Raw genomic sequence first — 12,594 nt, 5'->3', positions numbered from 1 at the left:
AAAAGGAGATGGAGTTTGCATGGCCAAATGCGCTGTTATCCTTTTCCTAGGACATCCGGTCTCCTTTCATATCCTTGCCTTCAAGAATATATCCTTCAGTTTTTCTGTGTCTGTGTTTCTATCTCTCTTCCTACCACCCTCTCTGGAAGGAAAGAAGAAAACAAAACAAGTACTTCATTTTGGTACCTGCAACTGCCGAAATGGAATCCATGCACACTAAGCGGGCATTCTAATCAGAGAAAGAGGAGAGCACTATTGTAAGGCAAGGGCTATATTTTGGTTCAGCTATTTTCACTGCCCAAACCAGTCCCTTTATACTGTTTCTGTGGGTAGTAGAGTGATTTGAGCCACTTGAATGAGGCTTCAAGACTCTGTCATTGTACGGCACCCCGATTCACCCCATATTTCTCATCTGAGACAGAAGCATGTGTCCCATTCCCTTGCCCCAGCCTTCACCTTTCGGTCCCCTTGAGGAGATATGAGCCCACAACCCCCTGCCCAGCCCCAGAGCTACGGAAAGTGCAGACAGAAAGACAGTAAAGCAGCCCTGTCTGAGCTGATGAGAGTCCAGCTGCTCCATCAGTCACATTTCCTGAGCATCCAGGACAATTGGCTTTGCAGGGTTCTGTCTCTCCAGCAGCTTTGTGCCCCAAGAGCTACTTTTCAAAACCCCTTTAACTTCCTTTCCTGGCTGCACTGAGAAAAGGACTTTCGGGGGAATCCTTAGCGTGGTTCATTACAAAGTCAGTCCTGAAAAACCTGGAGAATCCCAGACACCAAAGCTGCCTCCCTTCACCCCAGCCAGCATCTCCTCTCGGGGCTTGCTGGAAAGGTACCAGCCACCCGGGGATGCAGGAACTTCAGAGGCGGTGGCAGGTGCCAGGGTGTGGCTGCGGTTGTCTCCCTTTTCCAGCAGAAGGAGCCACCTCCGAGTGAGAGAGACAGACAGACGGGGGCACAGAGAGAGGGGGGGCTGGGTGGGGGTGGGGGCGGGAGGCGAAGGGAGGGAGGGAGGGAGAGGACAGGAGGGAGGGAGGACGGGGCGGGGGCGCTGGGGAAGCCAGCCGGGGAGGCTCAGGCTCACACGCACGCCGCCTCTGTTTGTACACAGTGCGCTCTGGCCACCAGCTGCCGGCTCCCCGCCCTCACGCTTCATTGTTCTCCAAGTCAGCAGCCCGCAGCCCGCACGGAGAGCAGAGCAGCCCGGAGAGCAGCCCGGAGCTGCCCGCGGAGCAGACACTCTGATTGCCCCAGAGGGTGACCGGAGCCCGGGCTCCCGCACCCCACCCCGGCGGGGACCCACCCCACGGAGGGACCGCTGAGACCGCAGCTCCCGAGCTCGCCCACCTCTGCGCCAGCGCGCAGGGAGCAGCGGATCCCTCTCCCGGGCCACCCACTCCCTCTCGCCCTCTCCAAGAATTTGTGGAAGGAAGCGCTGCAGGAAGAAGACATCTTCCCGAATTCCCTGCCAGGGGCGGGGTTGCTGCTGCCCTGCGGTGCCACCTCGGGGACCCGGGACCGTGCCCCCCTGCCTCACCCCCTGCCGCACCCCCAGCCGCCTCGCCTCTCCGGTCCAGCCGGGGTCAAGTCCCAAAGAAGCAGGGATCATGAAGCACTCCTCGGTGGCCGCCTGGCTCTTGGTCTGGCTCAGCTTCTGGGTCCCCCAGTTCTGCAAAGGTGAGGAGTCTCCCCCCCCCCCACCCCCCCACCCCACCCGCGCGGTCGCCACCGCTGGGGCAGGACCCGGGGGAGCGCTGTGCCCAGCGCTGGAGGTGCTCCCCGGGGCTTGTCAGGGGCGGCGGGCTGCGCGGAGGAGGAGGCAAGTCCCGAGTTCTCCTGGAAAGTGCTCTGAAAGTCAGAGCAAGTGCGCGGGGTTGAGCAGGGAAGAGGGTGCTGGACGGGGGTGAGATTGAGGAAAGAAGGGAGGCTGGAGGGCAGGGCGCTCTTGGGCACCACGGATTCTTCCTGGGCCAGCTTGCACCCCCCTTCCTCTCCCAGCAGTGCCGGCAAAGGACGGTGCTGTCCAAAGCCCGCTGAGGACCCCACACCGGGTGGGCATTTCCCGGGGTGGGCCTGGGCTCCTCTAGTTGAAGGCGAAGTGACTGTGTGCCCCTGGGGTGCAGAGCTTTGGCAAGGAGCTGGGCTGAGCCATTTGCAACCCAGACCTCATCCCCGGAGGAGTTTGGGCTGAGAGGGAGAGGGAGACCTGCCTGACAAGTCCCTTCTGCTGTCTTCCCCCTCTCCATCCTGGAAGGCAAGCATGGGTTTCAGAAACCCCCGGGGGAATCCACCTCTCCTCTCATCCCAGGGGCCTCACGCTCCGCTCAGCTCTCCCCCTGCACAAGCTTAACTCCTGGGAATGGAAAATCCTGCGGTGCTAGATGACCCTCGTGTTCCGCGCAAGAGAGGAAAAGTTGCAAGAGCTGGCCTGGTGGTGCTTTCCATGATTTGTGTGGAATAAGCCAGCCTGTTGAAAAAAAAAAAAAAAAAAAAAAGGACCAGGACGAGTCTCCTGCTGAGTTGTGACTTCCAGGTCCTTTGCTAGGGGTCCCTTATGCATACCAGTCTCTGCACCGGTGGGGGCTGAAGGGGGCAGGGGAACAGGGCAGTGGGAGCAGTGGGTTGAGGGAGGCCCCGGGGGAGGGTTGCCCCTTGCTGCACCCCGCCCCCCCCATGCAGGCAGCCCCTTCTAAAGAGCCCTCAGGCTGCTTCCAGGAGAGCCCAGTGCCCTGCATGGTTTAAAATGCTCCGCCTCTAAAAATGGATAGTTGGATGGAAAATGTGTTGATGAGCATTCGTCTGAGGTTGTATACTGAATGAATATTCTACACCATCCATCCGCGCACCCATTTGTTTCGCAGGAAAATTGTGTTCTCTTGGGCTGCTGTTCGCCCAAGAAGCCAGTGTGTCCCTGGCCACTTGCCCTCCCTGCCCTGCCAGGAGCTATCCGCTGTCTCTCCTCCCTCGGTCTCCCCCCCCCCACCCCGCCCCCCACCCTCCCAGAAGGAGGCTATTCCCCCAGCGGGTGGGCATGTGTGTAGGCATGCACCTCGCCCGCATTTGCAAAGTGCCCTTCCAGCCATCGGGCAGAGGCACCACTCCACACAAGGCTGCGGAATGGTAATGGCTCCATAGTTGCTCCGTTGAGTCCCCAGCGATGGGAAAAAGCCTGTGTTCCCACCGCCAATATTTTCCCTTTCTCTTATTCCTCAGTCTGAATGGCTTTTGTACTTTGATCCTTTAGCTGGAGGGAGGAAGGGGGAGCTGCAGGCACTCCGTCTTTCCTCCTCCCTTCCCCACCTCCCTTCCTACTCAAACAGGAAAACACACACCTTCACCCACTCACACCCACCTCCAAGGTGCCACCCTCTGTCCCAGCCCCGCGGTGGAGGAGCGGGCGCCTTCAGCGTGTGTGGCCGCTGGGCCACTGTAGCCTCTTCCTCAGGTGGAGGAGCCCTTGGCAGGATGAATCCCAGCTCTCTGCAGCCCAGAGCTCTGCCTCCTGGGTACCAGGGTTGGGGCACCTTTTACCCCACAGACAAACCCACCTTGGTGAGGTTGCCCCCTCCCCATTCAGGCTCCTAGACAATGCCAGCAGCTGTGCCCTCCAAAGTCTTCAGTAGGTTTCTCTGTTTGCAGCCAGCCTGTGGGAAGAGGGAAAGAGGGATTTAGGGGAGAACACCATCTCCATGAGCAATTTATGTTAAACTTGCACATTCCTACTTTATTCTCCCTCAGCCCTGCAGAAGGCAGAGTGTAGCTTGTATGACAGCTCCCAAGCATTAAACTTTGAACAAAGTTATTAAGGCTGGTGCTAACACTTAGAATTTCCCTGCACGCTCCCTCCTCCCCCGCCACACACACACACACACACACACACACACACACACATACACATACACGCACGCAGACACATATCATTTATCCAATGCATGCCTTTTAGAAATTGTAGTTTCCCTGTGTGGGTTGCAATTTCCTGCATTAATGCCTGGGATTTGATAAGAGAGTGTAATTCCTTTTATTATTTTTATTTTAAAATTAAACCAATGCATCAGTCAGATTGAATATTTTATTAACTCTTAAATTATTCATGGTTATGGGTTGCTCTAAAAATCCAATAACATGCATACAGTTGCAGCAAGCACGTGACATCTTATGCAATCTGTCCCTTTGCCTGCTGTTTGTGCTTGAAGTCTTTAAGCAAATGGCACTGTCTAAAAATGTCTAGACATTTCCTAAATACTCTGAATCATCGGTATTTACATTTCCTTTTAAAAACAAATGGCAATGTTTAGTTAATTCTGTGTGAACATAAATTAGTAGTTGAGCAATCTCATTGGAGATAACAACACTATGCTTCTATGATTATACTAATATAGAAATATTTTGCTGAAATAAGTTTTTTATGTGTTTAAAAATTATTACATATTAATGTCTTTATTACCTAATTTACATTACCATTAATTTTATACTTTAAAAATACATGCTAACTTTAGATTCCCGTTGAAACCTTTAAAAATGATTTTGAGATGTTGAAGTAATAATTAAGAGAATATTAAGTATCCTGTTGTGACTGTTTCACACTAATGCAAAATCTTGGCATGTCATCCACTGTCATGGTACAATGTACAATTCCCCCCCTCCCCTTCTGGGCATGAACCTTTTTTCATGGACATTATTGTTGAAATATTTCCTTAGAGTTGAAATGCATTTTGTTTTAAATTTATGTGATTTTGGGAAAACATTTATAATAATACAAACTAATGGTTAAAAAAATTGAAATGGTCTATTCTTCTCTCTAGGGTCTTCAAAACCAGGCAAATGTATAGCACGTCTCTAAATTAAAACTGTCGTATTTTTCTCAAATATCTTAAGATAATTATTGATATAAAACGTGCATTCAGGATTTATGATATTTTTAATGTTATCAATAATATTTGCTTTCATTGCTGGATACCTGATTTCTCCTCACAAAATTATAGCAGTATAAAGTAAAGGGATAAAGTATACATGACAAAAATAGTTTGGTTACTCATAACCATTACAAAATATAATAGTTTTGAGGCCAACATTTGCAGCCCAAACTCCTAATTTCATTGATATTAATGAAGATAAAATGTTAATTAGATAATTTATTTTTAAAACTTTTTATCTTTTGCAGGATTTTGAATGGGATGGACTGTATATGTTATCTTTTGTGTACTGTTTTAAAAACTGGCTAGATTCAAGTTTCTAAAGCCCAAGAAACTAATTCTGATATTTGTTGTTCACCGAACACATTTGCAGGTGCAATATCATGGGGTATGATTTATGATGTTGTAGGTTCATTATGCCGTATCCTGGCCAAAACAAAACAAAACAAAACAAACAACAACAGAAATGCAGGACTCAGAACACAGTTCAAACCTGAGTTAATCAGAATGAATAGGTACTGAGTAACAAATACATTTTGCAAATATGTAACTGATGGTATGGCTTCCTTCACAGCTAAGACATTTGCTCTTTATATAGTTGAGTTTATTTCCTAAGTAGTTTGCAAACTGGCATTGTGTGTTTGTGGCAGGGGAAACAGTAGAAAATCAAATCCAAGCCATTCCTGTCATTCAGTTCTTATCTGCATCTTAATGAAGATGCCTAGTATGTTTTCCTTTTTAAAATCATTGCCCATGTAATGACTTTAATATCTGTTGCTTAATCAAAGCAAACAAGTATTTATGTGCAAAATGTCAAATGGTTACCCGTGTTGAGTACCGAATATTTTCTCATAGTTATGTGATAATGCTAGAAATTAAGTAAATACTTAAACTGAATGAATCGCCACTTAATTGTTAATTAAAATACCTCAAGAAGTCTGATTTGAGAGAGTTGTGGAAGGAAAAGTAGATTGGGATAAACTCTGCCCTTGCCAGTAGGTGTCAGGATAATCAGTGAAGATCTTTTAAAGGAAAGCTGGAGAAAATAAGAGGAATAAACGAGTAAATGCTAATCTGCAAACCCACATAAAGATAAAATGTTCCACACTTATTCTGTTTTATGAAGGGCATATGAAGTAATAGGTCAAGCTTAATTGTATGAAACGGTTGTTATCAGTTAGTGCTCCCCTGAAAAAGAGAGGACCCACTGCTTGTACCACGGGACTTGAACTTTGAATCGATGTTGCTCTCAGTGCCACAAACAAGCCCATGTCTAGGTTAAACTTCTATATCTCAGGGGTCTCCTGAGTACATTCAGAGGAAATGCTTACAGATTTTATGAGGTGCTTACAGCAAAACAATTATTGTGGAAATGTTTGGCATACTTTTAAGCTATAATAGTTCAACATACCAACTGAATGTATTATAAATAAAAATTCCGCTATAATGACTTACCGCTATATATCATACATTTCTGTAGTACTGGTAAGAGATAACTGCTTATCCTTTTCTATCACAATAATGAAGTGTATGTTTTCTTAGAGTTTTCGAGTTTCTAAATAATGTAAGTCATGTGCCCAAAGGAGACTAAAGGACACGAAAACGTTTTATTACCCACTTCAGCCAGTATGAAACCTCACATATATGCCCATTGTGTATCAAGTTGTCAGTCAGCTGACATCACTTATTTGTTTTTAATTGATTCTTACCTGATAACCTTGTCTTCTGGTATCTGCTGATACAGCCCTTAAAACCAGGTTACAGATTCACTGTAACACCACTTCTGCAAGTTCTCTGTTTTTTATACAGTCGCTGACACCACGCAAATGGTCTGTCTCCGGAGGCATCCTTCCTGTCAGAGTCCTCCTAAAATAAAAATCCTTTCTCTCCCTCTCCATCTTTTTGCCCTCCTCCTCCTTCACACCCCCAATATTTCCTTGCTTGATAGCATCTCTAGGGCATAGTATTCACTATAAAATTCTGTCATCATTCTTAAAAGGTCACAAATCTCCCAAACTAGAATTTGCAATTTATTCTCTTGTGAAGCGGGGGAAAAGATGACAAGATGAAGCCCCTACTACTAAATCCTGAGGTTTAAAATATAAATGGAAATAAATTGGGATCTGAGTTATGGAGCAACTTGGGATTTCACACCTTGATTTTGAAATGGAATTTTTGGACTGGAACATGCGGTGTTCCCCAGGCAGACTGGTTCCTGGGTTCTTTGTCAGTGGGAACCGAAGAATGACTCCACGGACAGAAGATGGTATAGCAAAGCTGGAAATTTATTAAAGAATAAGTACAGGCTCCCACTTGGGGAGGGGGAAGAGTCCCACTGAGCCCCTGTTTCTATGGCTTATAAAGGCTGTAGAGCTTGGTGCCTTGATATCCCCTTTGATTGGTCACTATTTCCTTGGATTGGTTACTGTAGTAACTTCTGAGCTCAAAGGTTGAACCTCACATGGGACATGTGAGGTTTTCCCCACACCCTCTTCTTTATTGTTTTCCTATACCCTTTGGGGTTTCTTCTTCTTCTGGATGAAGGGCTTCCTTCCCTTTGTTTTGTAAATATAGACCTTTTGCTGCTCCCAGCTCCCTCATTCTATGGAAATGTACCTGTTGCAGTTTTCCAGCTCTCCTGTTCCATAGATCTGCCAATCTTTCCAACCTCATGGACCACCAGTGGTCCCTGGACCACAGGTTGGCAACTGCTGGCCTATTCTATGGAAATATGCCTTCTGCTGCTCTGCAGCCCTGTGCTTCTTCCATGGTTCTCTTAATTTCTGAAATTCTAAAATTTCCTAAATCTGTCCTTATCATCCCTAAAAATTCCTGTTTCAATCTGATCCCAGTGACCTGCCTACATCTATCAGCTGGGCAAATATTTATATTCACTGTACTTGTAGTGAAGTTTTCTTGCTTTGCCTGTAGCACATAGCTAAGAACCTAGAAGAAAATATTAAAAAATTCTAATCACCTCAAAAGATACGATATTAAGGCCTTAGATCAAATAGAAGAGACTGATGCTCTTGGTTTTTAAGTTCCTGGGCTCTCTTTCAACTAGATCCAGAGAATGAAGGGCATATGAAGTAACAGGTCAGACTTAATCAGGGCAATAAAAGGTGGCAGTTGATGCAGGAGGCTGGAAAAGTATATGCAGAAGCAGTGATAGCGTGCAGGGTAAAAACCTGGGGACATTGGTTGGAGGTGGGTTTGTCTAAATTTAAAGGCCGGAAGGCATCGTTGCATGATAATATGGAAGTACTGGTCTTGCATTCTAGATACAGACTCACTGCAATATATTTAATATTTTGCAGTACAAAGGCAGTAAAATGTATGCATCATTGAAGAGATTTTGTAAAGTGTTTAAGCTTGAAAACCCGCTTAATGGTGAAAGAGACAGAACTCTGAAGAATTTATATGTTTGAAAACTTTGTTTTCCCATCATGCCAGAGAAAATGTCATTGTATATTTTGTATTGATTTTCCCCCTACAGTAATGAATGAAGGGATCACAAGACATATTACTCAATTTTGTAGAGAAGACGTGGACCTCAGAATGCAGATAAAATGTCCCACACTTTTGTTATATTTTAGAAGAAAATGTACTGTTACTTTGTTGTGAAATATGCATTATTATGTTGATAGTAACTGGGTAGGATTTGTTCAACAGAAGATTTAATAGTGCATGAAGTAGTACGGGGGATTTTATGTACAACAATTTAAGTGAGGGTTTTTTAAGTACTAAAGCACTTTTGAATGTGATTATTAATATGGAGAAAGATTGACTCTATATCTTAGCTTTACTTTTTCAATTTTTTAAAACAAGCCTGTATCAAACTGATTGATCTCTTTAAAAATAATTTAACAGTGAATAGTATAATATAAAATAGTATAACAGTGAATAGGTGGGAAGGCCAAGGTTTTAATCTCTTCTGAGATGAAATTGTGCTTGATTTGAAGGTAATCTCTTTTAAGGTTTATGCTTGGTATTTCATAAAGTCATTTATTTTGGGAATGCAAAATAATCCTCTTAAATCTCTTCTTGTACTGAGGTCAAAATGAACATTTACATTCTACTGATACTGGAGATTATATGAAGGGAACCAGGATAAAATTAGGCTTATGACTCTTGCGCAGAGAAGACTAGAATAGTCAAATGAACATTGGAGGATGTTTGTATTTGAAACAAGTTGACAAATCTCTCGGTAATGGCAGGCAGTCTCCCACCTATGTGTCTTCTATCTGTGCTCACATCTTTGATGCCGTTCTGTTCTCACATTTTTTCTCTCCAAATGTGCATTGAACTCAGATTTTATCCACGCTACTTTTCCTGTTCGTTTATCCACCTTTTTCCTTTCCATAGTTTGACTTTGGCATTGTAGACACAAGCTTTTTTGAAATGTTGTCTACAGACAAACAAAAAGCAAATTACCATTCAAAAATGCTTTACTATTTATATGCCAAGTTCTTGTTTTATATTTTGTGTTTCCTACAGAGCCAGGGCTTAGAACAGTATCAGGCAAAACAAACAACACAACTAAACAATGACCACAAAACCCCGAAGACACATTCTATATATTGAAATGAATGGAGCTACCCTCTCTCCCCCAAATCAGCATTTTAAACAGCAGTATATCTTTTATATTTTAAAAAAAAATAATCTAAAAGTAGTTTCAAGAACTTTGTTTTTCAGTTTTTACAACCTGTGTTGTAGATGTACCTACTTTGAAAATACTGCTCAGTGCTCCTGTGAAAGCTTGTTTAAGATGCAATGTTGACGTACAGGCATGCGATGGAGTGCTTTTTGTGTTTGTGACGCATCATCATTTAAAGAAAAGCTACTGCTAAGTGATAGATTATTTTGTTAGATACAAAGTTCTGACATTTCAGCTAATTTTGACTTAGACATGTTTCAGGGATCAGTTTCCCTTTTCCTTTCTTCTCTTTACTTGGGGACTCCCACTATATCAGGTTAAATATTTTGCTAGACAAGTTAACAAGGGGCATTCTTTCTGATATATTTGTAAGTACACTTAAGAAGTATAGTTAATAGTATTTACTGAGTGCATGCTATGTATTCCATCTTTGATTTTCACAATAATTCTGAGGCAGGATGATGATTATTTACATGTGAATGGTGTATTGAAGGGACAGAGAGGTTAAGTAATTTCCTAAGAGAACGTAACTACCAAGTATCCTGTTAGAATAGAATCCAGTTTAAATCTAACCCTATTTTCTTAACTACTAAACCACTCTGTGTGACACATTCTCATTCTGTGTGTCATGGGTATATTTTGTTAAATGATTTTACTACTTACAAAGCACACATTATATCTAATTACTATGGTAGATTATTTTGAAAGGGGTAAATTATACTTATTCTCTTGGGACAATGTTTCTTAATTTTTTCAAGTTTAAGTTGATAAAGTGTCACACTCTTCACATTTGGAAATAAGGTTGGAGTATATATACTCTGATCAGAAAGAGGTAATGTGTCTTTCAAAGCACATTGTCGTCAAAATCTTGCTACTCGGTTTTATTTCTACATGGTTTTTATGATTTGTTTTGATTTTCTGGGCTGCCAATGCTCCTCGGCATTGAGCTGTTGTGATTCAATAAGATGTGTAGAGCTTGCTTTCTCTGTTGTTTTCAGATACATAATTAGGCCAAAGTGATCTTAAGGTTAACAAGGTTTTTATTTCTGAGATTTAATTATTTGCCTCACTCCTGTCCCCATTTAATTTGATTTCTATGTAACTTATTAAGAAGTTTTGGCCAAACAAAAGCACCAAAGAGTCTCAAACCATATCAGCTAGAAAATGTACATTTTCCAGTTTATTTTAATAATTACTTAACCAAAATATGGTTTATTTTTTTAAAAAAAAAACTAGAATTGGGTTAACTTAAAACATTTTATAAAATAATGAAAATTGTGTTATCTAATAATAGATCTCCTTATTAATATCTTTTGTATAGATGGTACAATATTTAAGAGTTGAAATGGACCTTCAATGTCTTGTTATATTTATTTCCCAATATTAGTAGAAGTAGTAGTAGTAGTAGTAGTAGTAATAATAATAATAATAATACAACAGTTAACATTTCTTAAGCATTTCATATTGTTATTCTAGGGAACATAAGCAGAGAAGGCATTCTTTTTCTTTTGTCTTTTTTTTTAATCCTCACCTGAGGACATGTTCATTGATTTTTAGAGAAAGGGGAAGAGCAAGATAAAACTAGGCATATGCCCTGACTGGGAATCAAACCTGTGACCTTTGGATATACAGGAGGTCACTCCAACCATCTGAGCCTCACTGGCCAGGTCCAGAGAAGGGATTCTTAATCTCATTTAACATACAGGGAACCTGACGTTCAAAAAGTCACATGACCTATAATTCAGCATGACCTGTAATTCAAGCAACAATGACAACTTGAACTTGACTCTACATGTTCTGATTCCAATTTATTCTTTACTCTTTTTTGTTAAACCACTTCGCTTGTGTGAATTATAGCTGTGTTTTTCCCAGTTCTTAGACTTGCAAAACAAGGAGGAGGAGTTGGTGTTCTGCTCTATGCCTTTTTGAAAAATATTTCAAACGGCTCTTCAGCCCAACATCAGCAATTTTCCCCCACCAGCTTATACCACTTCCTTTCCTCTTGGGAGGCCAGGTAACCATCATGACATCTTGAACTTCCTCAGTGACTTCAAACCTTGTTTCTTCTCTGATATTTGTACCCTTAAAATTTTTAACAATTTGTCACTCTTGTAAGATCCTGGTGTTAAACTTCATGGAAGTTCCCAACACTAATGATCCCCATCTTCATTTTTAGGTACCTACTGGAAATGCTATTTCTTAGATTTTCTTAACATGGGAGTTGCTCAGGTACCAGTACTTTAAATTCCTCAGACTTTCCATCTCTTAACAGAATCTTCTTTCTACCTCTTGACTTCATTTCTATTGGACCCAGTCTTGTCACCACTCTAAAATTTTCAGTCCTTCTTATCCCTCTTCTTTTCCAACCTAGTCTCTGTGGTAATCCATTTCTAGAGATATCCAACTATTTATGAATTTTTAAGCTGTGATGCTTTTACCTTTTCTGCTTCATTAAGTTTCAAAATAAGGTAGTTTTCAAAGTCCCTTTCCCATTTCTGGCACCAGAACAGTGGAGTGCTGTCAAGAGGTAGTTGGATCAACTGGAAACCCTAGTGGGGCTAACAGGTTAAGTTGGGCTTGTAAAGGAAATGGGCAATAAAGAGAGAAAGTAATGGTATGAGGATTAAGATTATGGGAGATTGAAGTAATACAGTGGGATTACAATTATTAATAACTATGTATTTGGGAGTATGACCATAGAGTTATGATTGAAGGAGGGTAGAAGACCATTGGAAGAAAAGAGCCAAGACACAAATGGCCAGGTTTTGGAAAAATCATCTATGTGGGTATTGAAATTCCCACTAATTATGCCAGGAGAAATGTTGGAGAGAATGAAAGTGAACCAGGAACAGAAATTTTCAAGGAATGAGGACATATGGTACAGAAATCACGGAGATAACTCTAATAAAGTGTCACACAGAAAAACCAAAACAAACAAAAAATTTTGTGTTTGTCTTTATAGACAGAAGTCCAGGACTCTTTACTATAGCACAGCTATGGGAATATCCCTCCCACGTTTAAAGC

The 12,594-nt window shown here is 42.5% G+C and overlaps 1 protein-coding gene across 2 annotated transcripts in view; it reads left to right on the top strand.

Annotated features, from left to right (window-relative positions):
* The first annotated feature begins 1,056 nt into the window (after positions 1 to 1,056).
* EDIL3 (EGF like repeats and discoidin domains 3) overlaps positions 1,057 to 12,594 on the top strand; it is a 358,208-nt gene continuing 346,670 nt past the window's right edge. Inside the window, exon 1 of one of the 2 annotated variants that reach the window (XM_084881777.1) lies at positions 1,057 to 1,677. In XM_084881777.1, coding sequence (XP_084737903.1) covers positions 1,608 to 1,677 — 70 coding nt within the window. In that variant the 5' untranslated portion in view covers positions 1,057 to 1,607. The remainder of the gene's footprint in view (positions 1,678 to 12,594) is intronic. The other variant, XM_084881776.1, reaches the window with a different exon arrangement.

Source organism: Pipistrellus hanaki (genome assembly GCF_964339955.1).
Source record: "Pipistrellus hanaki genome assembly, chromosome: 4".
Lineage (NCBI taxonomy): Eukaryota > Metazoa > Chordata > Mammalia > Chiroptera > Vespertilionidae > Pipistrellus > Pipistrellus hanaki.
The sequence above is the reverse complement of the archived record's forward strand: the minus strand, read 5'-3'. Positions and strand labels throughout refer to the sequence as shown.